Source organism: Helicoverpa armigera, chromosome 25, assembly GCF_030705265.1.
Source record: "Helicoverpa armigera isolate CAAS_96S chromosome 25, ASM3070526v1, whole genome shotgun sequence".
Lineage (NCBI taxonomy): Eukaryota > Metazoa > Arthropoda > Insecta > Lepidoptera > Noctuidae > Helicoverpa > Helicoverpa armigera.
In genome coordinates this window covers 8,877,908-8,893,972 of record NC_087144.1, presented here as the reverse complement: position 1 = coordinate 8,893,972, position 16,065 = coordinate 8,877,908, and the positions used below count along the sequence as shown (strand labels likewise).

The 16,065-nt window shown below is 37.6% G+C and overlaps 2 protein-coding genes across 2 annotated transcripts in view; both read right to left on the bottom strand.

Moving 5' to 3' along the window:
- Positions 1-249: 249 nt before the first annotated feature.
- LOC110376643 (uncharacterized) lies at positions 250-3,361 on the bottom strand. Its single transcript, XM_064041342.1, has 3 exons — positions 3,236-3,361; positions 1,025-1,196; positions 250-407 (listed from the first exon to the last, which is right to left on the bottom strand). The coding sequence occupies exons 1-3, from the start codon at positions 3,245-3,247 to the stop codon at positions 277-279; spliced, it is 315 nt and encodes a 104-aa protein (XP_063897412.1). The 5' UTR covers positions 3,248-3,361; the 3' UTR covers positions 250-276.
- A 7,252-nt stretch (positions 3,362-10,613) lies between these two features.
- LOC110376646 (protein CBFA2T3) overlaps positions 10,614-16,065 on the bottom strand; it is a 56,498-nt gene continuing 51,046 nt past the window's right edge. Inside the window, exons 7-12 of the mRNA XM_064041509.1 lie at positions 13,562-13,734; positions 12,693-12,878; positions 12,204-12,328; positions 11,683-11,832; positions 11,196-11,303; positions 10,614-11,019 (exon numbers count right to left, since the gene is read on the bottom strand). Coding sequence (XP_063897579.1) covers positions 10,765-11,019; positions 11,196-11,303; positions 11,683-11,832; positions 12,204-12,328; positions 12,693-12,878; positions 13,562-13,734 — 997 coding nt within the window. The 3' untranslated portion in view covers positions 10,614-10,764. The remainder of the gene's footprint in view (positions 11,020-11,195; positions 11,304-11,682; positions 11,833-12,203; positions 12,329-12,692; positions 12,879-13,561; positions 13,735-16,065) is intronic.

Here is a 16,065-nt window from a genome sequence, read left to right as displayed (position 1 = left end):
TTCCTAAACACTGTGTAAACGGAGATGGAAAAGATTACTTAACACTTGAGACTTATCGCGTAAAGTTAACGCTTAACACTTATCACTTCACACTTCGCAAAGTGTAAACCGGCCTTAAGCTGTGGTATAAGCTTGCATCACAATTTAAAGTTTTCACCGAGAGAGGGCGCTGTTTTAAACAATGGATAGACCCTTTTCTAAGGGCAGATATATGAAATTAGCCACATGTAGGTAATAAAACCACGCAAATAAATATAAAATTTATTACAAAACTATTTATTTAAAGATTCTATACTGGCAATCTCCATTACATCCCTTAGGCACAACTCCTGGCTCCAGCTTGCAGATCTTGTTCCCGCAGACGTACTCGCCCTTACGGAGCTTCATTTCAAGGGGGATAGGTGGCGCTGTAATAAAAAATAATCTTCATTAGTTTTGACGAAATGAGGATGGGCAGAAATGTAAGGCGATTTATATATTTACGTGTTTACATTGTCAGAACTTATATGTTTGTGAAATCTGCTCGGAACTTTATGTCCCCCGTGTTTCGAAAGCCATGTTAAACTAGTGAGTGCGTCCCGACAGTCGTTACGGGTAGTCAAAAGCTAGGCAGTCCGACAATCCCATTTACCACTTTTACAAACGGGTAGGTAAATTGTTGCCCGTATAACTTTGTGGAGGAGGTCACATAGGCAGTTGCTCCTTGTAGAACACTGATACTGTGGTTAGGACTGGAAGCCAACCGACCCCAACATTGTTTGAGAGGGCTATACAAAATGACGACTAAGAACTTGTATAACTTGCTTTTTCTTTCCAGCTATAACACTAGAAAGTAGTGAAAGGGTTTTTTGAGGGTGCTGTCATCATCCTCCGAGCCTTTTTCCCAACTATGCTGGGGTCGGCTTCCAGTCTAACCGGATGTAGCTGAGTAAAAGTGCTTGTGGGGGTGGTGTAATTTTTTTAATTTTGACGTCAAAGTGCTAATCTAATTAGCCTTATTTAATAAATGATTTTGACTTTATACCTGTGGCAGGTCTCCGTCCCTTAACGCCATCTTGTGGTCTCGGCCAGGGCGCGCGCTTCTCCCGCGCTCCGAAGGCGTCGATCCTGGGCCGGTTGATGAGGATCTGCCGTCTGTCGGAGCGCTGGCGGATGGCTGAGCTGATGCAGGCCAGGCATAGTAGTACGAGGATCAGCTGGGAATACAGAAATCATCATCATCTTCCGAGCCTTTGTTTACCCAACTATGCTGGGGTCGGCTTCCAGTCTCACCGGATGCAGCGCGTACCTACCATTGTTTTACAAGGAGCGACTGCCTATCTGACCTTCTCAGCCCAGTTACCCGGCCAACCCAATACCCCTTGCTAAGACTGGTGTCGGACTTACTGTTAAAAAAAATCATTTTTGGACACATTCATGTTGGCCATCATATGGGCACTATAAGTACCTTCAGGGAATAAAAATATGATTAAATAAGATTAAATTATGTGTGATAGTCAGTTAGATACCTACCTACTTATTACAGATAAATAATGTCGGGACACCTTTTCACGCACGGTCGGTTAGCCCCATGGTAAGTTATTAATTAACTTGTGTCATGGGTGCTAACACAACTGATAAACTACACATAGCTACATGTATATATGTTACAGCCAAAGTGATTAAATATATATTATACATAATGACTGGTCATTGTAAATAATACCCAAATTGAGTAGACAGTGTGATAGATTAATCACTTTATCTGGATCTAATTCATAATAGCTGGTCAAAGTTAGCCAAAGTAATAAATACGGTATAATCGTCTGACTACTTACTAATTCTTAGAAACGGCTCAAGTTATTATCGACTCTTTATATGATAAATCATCAAATAATTCCTCCCACTGTGGGAGAGCAGCGTGAGGGACTCAGAGAGCGTGAGCGTGAGCGTGCAGCGTGAGGTCAGACTGTTAGTGGCTTAAACCCACGCGTTGAACAACGCGCACCGCCGAGTCGGGTCCGTGTCCCCCAGGAGACGGAAGGCCGATAAGGCACCCGAACTCATCGCACAGGCTCACGTCTACGGTGGTTGGGAGTCGTCTCTCGACCACACAGAAGGAGACGATGGCATCCCAGTACCTCTTGCCCCGGACCTTGGCTTGAACCAAGGTCGGGTGCGAGAGGTCGCCGCTGCCTCGACGTAGACACGGCAGTGCCCTTCCCGGGCAGGGCACACTCCGGACCGTCGGTACAGTGGCCCGAGCCACACTTCAAGGAGGGGACTTTTCGCTACTATTATGGGGTGCACTGTGCTAACTAGCCTTTTTCGAATTATATTAAGGTCAGCTACCAGGCCTTTAGTTAGTTAATATGAAATAATAATCTTTACCTACTTGTTTTATTACATTATCTAAGTCTATGGAGATATTATATAAAATTACTAGTTAATGTGATTAATTCTGTGTCAATTATCACTTTATCCAAATTGAGTAGATATTATAAATAATAGCTAGATAATATGTATAATATGCGGACTTATTACTTTGGCTGTAACATATACATATTTATAAATACATGTTGTAACACCCAGACCACGGCCAACAAGCATGCTCATCACTCAAATGTCGACCGAACCGAGAATCGAACCCGGGACCTCAGGTTCGGCAGTCCGGCATGGTGACCATTGCGCCATCGAGGTCGTCAAAATAAAACTCATCATGCGATAAAAATCGATTTAGATATTACGTGAATGGTAAATCTTCCGGAGCATGTAAAACCTGATTCAGAATGAGGCTTACGACTCTTTAGTACTTACTCGAGTCTTTAGCAGTCAAAATAAATTATATCGTTAGTGTACTAAATAGCCTATAAGAATATTTTGATCAACACTCAACACTCAGACTTCCACTAAAAACTATTTGAAGCTTGACTTCTCAACTTCTGGGAATTGAATTCATGACTTCATAGTCAGAAGCAGAGCTTACGATCACTAGAAAAACTAAAAACTTTATTCTTTTTTTTAAACTCATTCATTGCACAGTTTGTAAGAAATGAATTTAAATAATAAATAAGTAAACCACATTGAAATGAACCAAACTTCCTTGAACGAAAACATTTCAAACCAGTTTCCGCGTAAACAAAGCGCGCACATTGTCACAACACAGCTTAAATAAAAACATTAAAATAAAACAAAGAAAGAGAGAAAACTTACTTAAAACTTATAAAAAACCAATTAATTTTAATAAATAACTTACCGTGATCTTCATGATTTTAAATTTATGGGTATTAAATAGTAAAACACGTGTCTTGTCACAGAAGTGAAGTTCTAGACTGGTAGACTGGTCATATCACTTTGTGTTTACTAAGTGTTGGTCATAGAGTAGGTAAATGCGGTAGTCTAATGACTAATGCGTTTAATGATCAATCAAGTTTGTTGTGGTCGGAAATGTTTAATGAGGGCAATGTCCTAATATGTGTAGCTTATCAACTGTTTTTACTTATTTTTGCGTGTAGGTGCACTACATGCACGTATCAAAATTTTAGATGCAGAAACCAGGTGCAATTTAAATTAAAATGGTTTTTAGATAATTTAAACAAATTAAAATTAAGATATGAGAAGTAGTGTTATCCTTATCATTAGGGCTAGTTTCTTTAATGTCAATAGGTATGCATAACCCAAAGTGCTTTCTTTCAATTCAAAATGTTTCTCGATATATTATTACAGTTTTTTTGTATTTAAAACTAGGTAGGTACATTCTAGTAAGTACTTTTACTCTCGCGAGGACTTTTACTCGCCGAGAGTAGCAATGTACATCCTAAGCACACTTAGTTTTACTAAGCGTTTTCAACTGACTTTACATTAAAAAAAATGATTTTATCTAGATAGCAAAACAAAAGACAAATGTTATAAAAGTTCACGACAAATAAGTAAAATAATATCCTGGCACCACTACATATATCTACTCTGTGGCCGGGCCGAGGGGAACACAGAGTTCTGACTCATATTAATTTGAAAATGAATCACAGTTTAGCCGCACATGTTCTGTCACGCCGTCTGAGCGTTTGTTCAATTGTACTTATTAGACCGAATGTAAACACATTACTAAGTACCTGTAATATCATGGGAATACCAGGCCCTGATCTGTAAAATATGCTGAATGAAAGCTGCAGTTTCTGCGGTTCTGGAACACAAAGAGATCATTCGGGGGTTTAGTTAAAGAATCTTTGCAACTCCCCATAGCATGTGTGAGTCGCAATCACTTAATCTATACTAATGTTGTAAAGAGGAAAACTTTATGGATAAACGCAAAAACTACTGGACCGAATTTAAAAATTCTTTCACCATTTAAAAGCTACATTACCTACGTACGGGTACCACCTAACATAGGTTATATTTTACCCAGGTATGGGCAGTAGTTCCCACGGGATGCGGGAGAATCCGCGGGAATGATACAATAAAGGAAAACATCTAGGACAGTAGTTATCATTTTTGGTATTGACAAAGAAAACTTTGGGCTTATTGCTAGAGTTATAGATGCATAAGATATCATTTAACCGCCTTTAGGCATGACGCATCTACCTACCTAGAAAGTTTCTACAAAATAATGATGTTGTTCAAGTTAATAACACGGAATTAAGCAGTTCTTTGTCCGGAAGTCAGGAAATCCTCCTTGCGAGGCGATGATGTCAGACAAGCCTAAATATACTGCCTGCTTTTGTCGATGACGAAAACATTAAATTCATATGTATGTACAATAATATAAAGTAAATTAAAAGCTGACAGCTACTCGTAATTATACCTAACTCATTTGTTTACTGAATTGCTGTAAAAAGATAGGTACCCTTAGGATTAGTCATTTTATTAATGGTACCTATGCTTGCACTTTTGAATTTTAAAATACATACCTACCTAAGTGTTTAAATCAGGATAAAAGATGCACGATGTAGCCTTTACTTACAGAATCCTAAATTTCTTCTAAGTAGTACCTAAGTAGGTAAGTAAGAGTTTTCCTAACTGCGATTTATTTGGTATTTACAATTCTAAAAGATTCTATGAAATTAAAATACTGCTTAGACCTATGTTTTCCAGAATAAAGTATGCCTACTGACAGTTAGCTAGTTTTCCTGTTTCCGTTGCGTGATAGGAAATAACCTTCCTTGGGGAAATTAGTGGGAAATCTCTTGTAGACTGTTTAATAATTATGTTAGTAGTCACTCTTGTGGTCGGGAATATTTCCTGGTTTAAAAACTTTAGTGACTTGCTACCATATATTTTTATATCAACTGAGTACCTATGTATTAAGCGATTTCCTCAAACCGGAACTGCAGTTCTTGAGCTTTTAGAACATTAGTATATAGGAAGATCAAATAATTTATAAAAAAAAAATATCAAAGACAATATTTTTGTCAACAAGAAGAGATTATTTGTGAGAATAAAACAAATTGCATAGTTAGCATTGATATACTTAATAGTTGGAAAAAAATAAGCCTTTACGAAGAAGTTTCTGATAGTTCCTTATTCAATCGCTCTCGGATTCACTACCAGAATTATAATCAAGCAAACAACCAATTTCCTCGACACATCCTCTCGTAAAACTTGCACGAGCCGGCACGAGCACGCCATACATAATGACAGGTGACAAGTTGAAGAGTTAACAGCGACGCGACTGACGGCTGATGATTAAACCCCGAGTGGACACTGGACCCTGCTGGACACTGTGACGAGTAGGGCCACCAGGAATATGAGAGTACTAAGGAAGGAACATATGATAGAAAATGTTCCGTTATATTTTAAAATAAAACAATTAATTCTCCTTTATCAAGACGCCTATCCTGTCTTTGTTGGAAAATGAGTGTACAATAAAAAAATATGCTTTTAAAAATATGTTTATAAGAAACTCATGAAGACATAAGCACAATCTCAATCAGATTCATATTAAAGCAAGCTTCCCAATCAATTTCCTCTTGTAAAACTTGCACGAGCCCGCCATACGTAATGACAGGTGACAAGTTGAAGAGTTCACAGCGACGCGGCTGACGGCTGATGATTAAACCCCGAGTGGACACTGGACCCGGCCCGCTGGACACTGTGACGAGTAGGGCTACCAGGAATATGAGAGTACTATGGAAGAAGAAAATAATTGGAAATATTCAATGATATTTTAAAAGAAAACAGTTAATTCTCTTTCATCAAGACGCCTTTCTTGTCTTTCTTGAGAAAAGAGTGTTTTAAAAAAATTTAGGTTTTTAAAAATATGGAACAAATGTACACACAAAGACAATTGACGACAGGAGTATGAGAGTACTATGGAAGAAACATATATTTAAAAAAAATTATTCATTGAAATAAATAAATGTTTATTCACTTTTGTATCAGATTTGTATCAGACATCTAAGGAGCATATAAAATACTAGCCATTATCCCACAGTTTTACCCGCCTCCTGTGGAAACTACTGCCCGTACCGGTACAAAATATGCCTAGCCTGTGTTACTCGGGAAGAGTGTAGCTTTTCAACAGTAAAAGATTTTTTTAAATCACACCAGTAATTTTTGAGTTAATGAACAAATTTTTTTTTTCTCTTTATAATATTGTATCTTATTTCCATTCATAAATCGAGTCAAAATATTAGCTTAATTTTCTGTCCGCAAACTCCCCAAACGCATATCCACCGCAATCATAAATGGAACTCAATCGCAGTGAGGGGCTTGTCATACGCGTTGCCATGACAACGCGTAATTACCGTCCCACTTCATCCCGTGATGGGCAGACACTAAGAGCTGGTAGGATGAAGCATATGTAAAGGATTTGTACGGTACAGCCTGTTTTTTTGAGTCTGGTTTTCTTTTCAGTGTATTGGCGTTTCATTTAGCCTTCTTTTTAACTTTTTACTGTCTGTCCGGTACCTATTACCTACTTGTAGTACCTGTGAACGAGAGAAGGTTGGCTTTGGACGGTAAGTTTTTATGTTTGTTGTATAAAACTTGTGTCAACAAACTACTGTCCATTAATTATATGAATCGTCTGGATAAAATATAAGCCAATTGATGATTTTAAAATGTCTTGTCTTTTAACGTGCAAATGAATTTCAAAAAGTACACTCAACACCAAATTAAGATGGTCACAAAAAACAACTAATTATTAATGTAGCTAGGTAGTTTTAGAATCATTTTTATTTGATTTAATAAAACCTTCCCCCTCTGGATCTGCTACTTCTGTTACGTGACTTTCAAAACAGTTCGTTATCCAGTGAAATATTAATTTCGTATGATGTCTCATGTCTTCTCAAAAACAGTAACATTTCAAAAGAAACCACAGAAACAGTAATACCGTTCTCAAAGCGGATTGGTCGCCGGCGGCTGACGTATTTCAAATTCCGAACAAAACCGCCACAACGTTGTCAGCTGCCGTGACGAGCGGACGTCTCCGCAACAGCTCAAATTGCTTCTGGCCATCCCTTTGTACAATAACAACAAAGATGCGTCAAATGTCATAATACTGTACACTAAAGCTTTGTAATGTTGGTATCAAAGAGTTGTCAGTTTTCACGAATATTTAAGATGTGACAGTTCTTTGGTCGAGCGCTCGGAGCGGTGTCTGTTACGGTCGCTTTTTACCAAGATTTTGGATAAAAGTAATCTTGTGAGTTGTTTGTTTTCTGTAATTAATAAATTGTGTATGTTAGTTTAGGTCAAATAGTTGGCGGGGATGCGGGTTGCTGAAGATCGAGCAAAGGCCATCGTCGTAAGGACGTAAGTCAGTTTCGGTTAAAAATACTTTTAATCCATGCAACAGTCAACTTTTATAAAATAAATATAACAACGGCTTTTGCTGCCAAAGGTTTTTACTGTACGCGCCTGACGACCTCTGACATTAAATTGTGACTTGACAGCCCCTTTTATCAAAGCCTTACAGGCGAGAGTGACATTGCTTGCAATCAAACTCAGGACTGAGTGCTTTGTCATACATTTCGGACTCCTTGCGTGGAGTGAAATTCATCGCCTAAGTTTATTTTGCCCGGGAGTCTTCAAGTTAAAAGTGAATAGATTACATCTAGTCAAGCATGTTGTACCTTAGATCACATCGCCATCAGGTCAGATAGGTGTCAAACCAATAAAAGAAAGGATATTCCATTTGCGACAACTAAAATGATCAGCATGCATTCTAATTCTTTATTCTGTCGCGGGAATTCTGATTTGTAACACAATCAATTAAATAGACTAACAGATTGTAGAGCACGGAGCTATTATCCGATATTATAATTTAGTTACGTGGAACCAACAGTCGTGTTATTATTTCAACGATGACTGAAATTATGCATAAACGCTATCAACCACGCCTTTTAATTTTGCATAATTATTAACTATATACTTTGCACATGTTTTGTTTTATAAATAAGAACTTAGTAATAGAATTATGATGTCAGTATTCCAAGGAATAGATTTTAAAGAGACCAAAATAGGGGCAATGTTGTTGAAATTGAATTTGTCAACATGTTTTTTTTTTAAAGTAGTAAAATTAATACTTGTTATATACGGTGACAAATTCATTGTTATTAGACTTTGTTTGTGGCTATTTCTGTAAGCGTATTCACTATTTTTTTCCTCTTTTAGGGAAGGGGACTTTTTTTGTTTCGGTAAATCTTATTTATTGTTGCCAATAGGTACCTACTACGAAAATTTATTTATTCGTAGACCTAGCTAATAAGTTTGCTACTTCCATGCTGCTTTGTCTGCTAAGCGATACCTATTTGTTATTCTTACAGTGAGTTACAGACTTGTTATACTTACTGAACTTACTGCTCGCCATATTCGTATTTTTGAAAGACACTGAAAGTGTCGATCAGAATTTGATGAAATTTTGCATCATTCTGTTTGCCTCTGTTTACTTGGCAATGGTAAACAGATGACTTGATGATTTTTTAGGTGTCAACTAGGGCAGGAATGAAAACAACAGAAGTAATTTCTAACACTTTTTTATTTCATCAATAAAGACGCAAATACGCAATGATTCATTTTGAACTTAAAACAGTACTTCACTAAACCTTAATATTTATTAAATTCGAAATTTTATACACCGATTATTATTAATATTGCACTTTATTACACAAGGAAATAATTGTTATTTAATTATTAATAGGTACATAAACGTGTTTGTAGTAGATATGTATTGGCTAAGTATGGGGTCTAGATAAATTGATTAATGATTAATGGAACAAATCTACACGGTGACTTTCTCAGACATATTTCGTCGTACCACAAAACTTTTAAACGTCTGTTGAACACTTGTCTAAAAAATGACAGATTATGCCGTTGAAATAAGGTCCATTTTGCAGCCACACTTTTTTAGACAAGTGTTCAACAGATGTTTAAGTTTTTGTAGTAAGGCTGTAGGTCTTTAATTTTGACAGCTAGCCATTGCGTAGTTGTAACTCTTACATAGATATATTAGCCAAAGGAACAGAGCAATGAATTATCTGTCAAAATAAAAGACATGATTATTGTGTGACAAGGAAGGAGCATTAGAAGAGAATTGTGCTATTTAAATATTGATAAGTGCTGACAGTTTGATTCAAGTATTAAACATATGCCGTCTTACCACAAAAAACTTTTAAACGTCAATTTATGCCTTGTCTAAAAAAATGTCAAATTATGACGTTGACATATGGTTCATTTTGCAACCAACATTTTATTAGACAAGTGTAAAACAGGGTTTAAAGTTTTTGTGGTAAGGCCATTATTTTCTAATCATTATATTGTATTGTACAAAATTTTGATAATTATATATAGTCCATATTTTTTACCGCATAATAAATATATGATCACATTATCGTATACGTAACTTACATTATTTTTTAATTAAGATTTTAATATTTATTTTAATAATTTACAAGTGATCATGTATTTATGATGTCGATAGTACTTTTAACTTTGAAATTAGTAAGAATGTTACATCTCACTGAAAAAAATGTTTTTTATATAAATTTTTGCTTGAAGAAAATAACCACAGACAATTTATACAAAATTCAAATACATAATTATGTAATAATACCTAAACATTGATAATTCATCACAACTCTTTTCAAAATTAAATTGCATTTTATTACAGTGTTTTTTTTCGTATTGCAAACGCTATTTAAATATTTACAAGTAATGTGAATAATTAATAATCATTTCTTTAATATTTATACATACATGATAGGTTCATTTGGTACAAAGAATCTTTTTCAATTAATTCATTTTAGAAACTAAAGTACCTAAACAAAATCAAATTTACTTACTTATATTATAAATAATTTTCCTGTTCGACCAGCCAGATTCAAAGAATTGTTAAATTAAATTGTATAAAATGGATAGTTTTTGTAATTAGTGGCAAAGGTAGAGGGAAAAATAACAATTACATAGGACCTACTTACAATTTAATATTAATAAATAACTACACCTTACAAATTATTCTTTGGTATACCTTTCGTTTATTTACACATTCATTATTTGTTTAAACTAAATGATAAAATTTAAATTTATACAAAACTGAGGAACTTTCATTAACATAAAACATAGAAAAAATAATCTGCTATACAAAAAACAAAAGAGGTAATTCAACATTTTATTTACAATAAAAAAAAGAACTTCAAGCGGCAGAGCACGGCCAAGTCCGAAAAAAAATCAACAAAAATATATTTTTATTTTCAAATAAAGAATGTTTCTAAAAATGGCGGCACTAATTTACCGTCGGACCTTCCTAGGGAACCTTACACTGCTGACAAAGGGTTCCTTGTTCAGTCGTCATTTCTTTCCTATGCCGATCAACCCTTGCGCCGTCGACAATGACGCCAGGGTTATACGATCCGTCCTCTCTTGGTTGTTCAGCAACCGCTCCGCAGAGTTCAGGGTGGTTAGTGAGAGTCGCGCGTCAGGGGCTGGGGCTGTGCTCGTGGCTATTGGAGTCGTGGCTCGTGTGAGTGGCTTCGGTAAAGAGGGCTGAGTGGCTGGTGGGGATGTTCGTAGCCCTGTTGGTTTTTGGTCGCGGCCGCTGCATACCTGTTGGTTGGAGATTTTGTTAGTACCTACTCGTAGCGTAGTAATTACCTACAGATCTAGTTATAACATATTCGTTTTACGTCTTTACTGAAACGACCTGTGCGACTTTTAGTTGAGTTTAAAAGTGAGTGTGTAATTAGACTGAAGAAGAGACTGAAGTATTGCAATAATGTTACCTGGTGATGGTTCTCCCAGTCCTTATGCTGACAGAAGGCGCCGCAGTATCGCGCCGCGTTACAGCCCGAGCACGTCTCCTGCGCCTTGCGACCGCAGTTCCAGCAGCACTGGACAACACAATATAGAGATGTTTCAAGGTGTTTCATATATGTATGATAAAAACCACATAGGCACATCACGTTTTTGGGAGAAGTTTCATGTAATGTGAGACAGCGCGCACTGGTTACTTTTCTCAGCGTAACCATTTTGCTACTCTTGTCAATATGCGCGTATGTATATGTATGGAGATGACACTCAGTTGATACGTCGTAACATGCGCTCATCTCCATGGACCATCCATGGACTTGATAAGAGTGAAAAAATGGTCATGCTGACAAAAGTAACCAGTGCGCGATATGTCTAAGACTTATTAACAGTGATGTTTTCCTACTTTGTATAAATGCATTTTGATTCTGATGAAAGACAAGTTGTATAACTTTTGCTTACATTCTGCTGCGCGCTGGCGGTGGGCGAGAGGTCGCGGCCGGGCGGCGGCGAGTGTCGCGGCTTGCTGCGCTCGGCCGCCACCAGCTCCAGCGCCTTCGACTCGGCCGCGCCCACTGCGCGCTGCAGCTCTAGCAGCGCTTGACGTTTCACCTAGACGGACACATTCAAGTCATGTTAATCAGGAAAAGTTAGGAAACTTTTGACATAAAGGCAGCGGTCATTCATTCGGGAAGGTTTAACCGATCGACGGTTCATGGGATGTGAAATTATTCAAAATACTAGTTTGAGCCAGTGGTTTCACCTGCTTCCTAATGAAGCTATTTTCCGGACCCGGCTAAAAAGTAGCCTAAATGTTATTCTGATTTAAAAGTTACATTACCGCCAAGGTTCATCAAAATCAAAATGTCACGAACATTCACCTTAAATTAAGAAAAAGGTGTGATGTCGTAATGAAATAACCAATGAAATAGCTATAACCAATCTTGTTATTATAATCAATAGCATTATTATGGACTTTGTACCTGATTGACAGCATCCTCAGCTCGTCTCCGCACCTCTGCGACTCTTTCCTCGGTCTGGCGCACGGCAGTCGCCATGATCTCGCTCGCAGCGCGCTTTATGTCATTACTTTCTGTTGGTTCTACACCTAAAACAACAAAAGGATGCTTCGTAACGTACACTGAGAACTTCGTGTGAAAGTGATATGGTTAGAAAGATTGTTACTTGCAAGATGATAGCAGAAAGAAGAGTATGGAAGGAGAAAACATGCTGCGACCCCAAATAAAATTGGTAGGATGATGAGAACTTTGTAACAAAGAATAGTAAAACAGTACTCATTTTTTTCAAATTCTATAGCGCTTTTATCAAAAGCTACCTGCTACCCTCAACAGGCAATCAGATCTTCAGTGATCGGGATACAAAAACCATATTGTATTCACAGAAATTCTACAAAATAAATATATTTTGCAAATATTTTTTGAACCTGCCCCCACGTCCTTTAGAATACAAACCTCTCTGCTGCAGTATAGCCAACGCTCGCTTAGTCTTCTCCACCATGCTGAGGATGCAGTTCAGCATGGTGTTGATGTTCTTCCACTCGTCATCAGTCTTGAGAGGCCCGGGGGGCGCAGCACCCAGCACTCGGGGCTCCGCGAACCCGGCGTTCATTGAGGACACATCACGGACTGATATGCCACCTAGAGAATTTGAATAGATTAATAGAATTGGTATAATGAATATTGCATCGAAGAGCATGTAATGTCGGTCCTTTGCCTGATCTTGTCGGAATGATGATGATGTCCTCCCAGCCGATTATACAAATGAGGTCAGCATATAAAAGAGTACATAGGGGCAGTGCATAAGAGAATGTATAACAGTATATAAGACAGTACAAAACACGGTACATAAGACAGTACAAAAGACAGTCCATAAGACGGTAGGTACATAAGACGGTACATAAAACTTTTTTTGACTGCCTCGTTGGTGTAGCTGTCGCAAGCGCGGCTGCTGAGCACGAGGTCTCGGGTTCGATTCCAGGGACGGGCCGAAATCGCTTTGTGGATTTATAAAACTTACAAAAAGCAGCTCGGAGTCTGGAAGTTCGTAATTGATACACCTATGCATCGGAGAGCACGTAAATGTCAGTCCTGCCCCTGATCTCTATCCAGTCGTGTCAGATTGCCGTCCCATCGGACTATGAGAGTGTAGGAATAGTGAATGCACCTGTGTCCAAGCAAATTCACCTGCACTATAATATGTCCTGCGCAGCTGGCTGATCTCCATATATGAGAACAGCCGCTTTAGCCGAGAATCAGCTAGGAGGACATCACATAGGAGGATCAGACGGAAGGTACATAAGACAGTACATAAGTTAACTCACCATCTCTCCTCTCGTACCCCTCCTGTCCATGGTAATGATAGTGTCCGTAGTCAAACAAACTGGCGTTGCTAGGCAACGGGTAGAGGAATGGTGATGGGTTCAGAAGCAGGGAGCGCTTGGCTTGAGGAGGGTACTCTTCGTGGGTGCCGTTTGTGGTGCCTGGCTCGTAGAACCTGAGGGAAAAAGGGGGGGTTGTATATTTATGTAGTGTATGTGCACAGATGTGACAAAAGAGAAATAGAACATTACTGGTCTTAATACAAAAACTTTTAAACGTCAGTTTAAAACTTGTCAAAAAAAATGACAGATTATGACGTTGAAATAAGGTCCATTTTGCGGCCACACTTTTTTTAGACAAGTGTTTGACATATGTTTAAGTTTTTGTAGTAAGGCCATACAAGTTTAAAGGCACTGGTTTTTCTTCAAAATCTTTTCCAGAAGGATCGTTACGGGAGATTGTTGATCTTTAAAAAAATCGTTTAATTTTTAAGGTATCCGTTATCCACGTACAAGAAAAGTTGTTAGGAATATAGAGGTGAAGTTCAAGTCATCGACAGTATGTTTTACAATTAAAATACCATTTTCCACTGGCTAATCCAAATATTTTTTTTCCTATCTATTCCTAAGCATCATTAGCTAACAAACCTTTGTTTGAGATCTTCCTCAAACTATTAAAAAATAAATAAACAAATGAGAACCATTTCCAGGAAATTGAAGCTCAAAGTTTGTATATCCCGAATTAATTATAAAACAAATCAGAGCATTCGGTATCTGGCTGTTAGAAAGCGAACAATACTATTATCGCGGACTATTATTAATAATAAATTAATAATACGAGCGAATGAACTAGAAAATAAAGACAATACAAAACTTGGAACAAACGCGCTCCGTTCATAAATTAGTTGGTGGAGCAAAATATGAGCGGTAGCGATTAAATCATTACAAAAGCCCAAAAAAGTGGCGAAGTAAAACTAAATCTTACTCGTACTCTCTTATATTTTTCTTTTCATTTAACGACGCGATGTCATGTGTAAAAAAAGCTATTTCAACCAAAAATAATTAGCCACAGAAAAAAGTGGTTCTGAAGAACTGATAATGCTCTCGTACAAAATACTTCATCCTTTCTTCTGAAAGCTAATCTATTAACTAGAAGTAAACCAGGATAATATAGAATAACAGTCAAATTCACATTAGTCCTGATTTTCAAGTCAATTATAATTAAATCTATTATTAAATCAAATATTTTTTTTTAAACATTTGGTCCTGTTTCATTTCAATAATACAAACTCCAGCAATAAAACCAACATTTCGCTTACCCCGCCTCCATTGCGTCATAGCTTAGAGCGCGCGTGTTCGGGACGGCAAACAAGGCGAGCTAGGCACGCAATGCAATCGATGCTATAAATAATAATCGGAACAACAGACGCTGGTACACAAGCTGTGTGGAGCGGGAGCGGTTTATTCGTAGTTATAGTGAAATTAATATTTATTTATAAGGAATATTTTAATGTCAGGTAAGAATGAATTTTTAATTGATTTATAGTAACTGAAAAGCTATAAGGATAAGATCGACGACTATTAAAAAAAATAATCGTGAAGCAAAAAGAACAATACATCATACATCAAAGTCAAAAGGAACCTGTGTAAGTGTTATTAGGAATGCTAGTGCATTCATTTACATAATTGCACCTTTAAAAAATCTTATTTCACTGATATACATTTTTGAGACTTAACATAATAATATTATGCAGATCAATTATGAGATCATATTATGATCTCTTAATTGATCTGTCAATTACTATAAAACAAGCATAGCCTCACTAAGGCTTCAAGTTCAAAGACAAAGTCAGACTTCCTTAAAAACTGTTTACTACGAATTTTTCACGTCCAATTTTCATAGTAAACCGGAGGTTATTGCTGGATTTGGGCCTAAGAGGTACGCTTGTATCTCCACTACCGCTCATCCCTTACCCCACTCCCCCTGGGGTCGCGCCAGCGTTTGATTCGTACAGCCGTGTCGCGCGCTGTCGTGCCCACACTAAAGTGATCTATACGTTACGCCTACCAGTTTTTGGCTATTCATTATTGCACTTATAAGCGAATTGGCAGCCGCATTATTTTGGGAAAACCTCTCCGTTTGTTTGTGAGAAGGATTTTAATTAGTGGGAAGTTTGATTCCTCTAAGTGAGGAAATGACTCTGTAAGGTTTATATGTATGTTTACATTGGGGACCGTTTCGTAGGTAACGATCTAGGCTACAGATTTATCCATCATCATCCTCCGAGCCTTTTCACAACTATGTTGGGGTCGGCTTCCATTCTAACCGGATTCAGCTGAGTACCAGTGTTTTACAAGAAGCGACTGCCTATCTGACCTCCTCAACCCAGGGACCTGGGCAACCCCATACCCCTTGGTTAGACTGGTTATGGATTTATCCATTTACAGTATAAAGGCGTGTATATTTGTATCTTCAAGCGCAAACGTGTGAATGGATTTCAATGAAA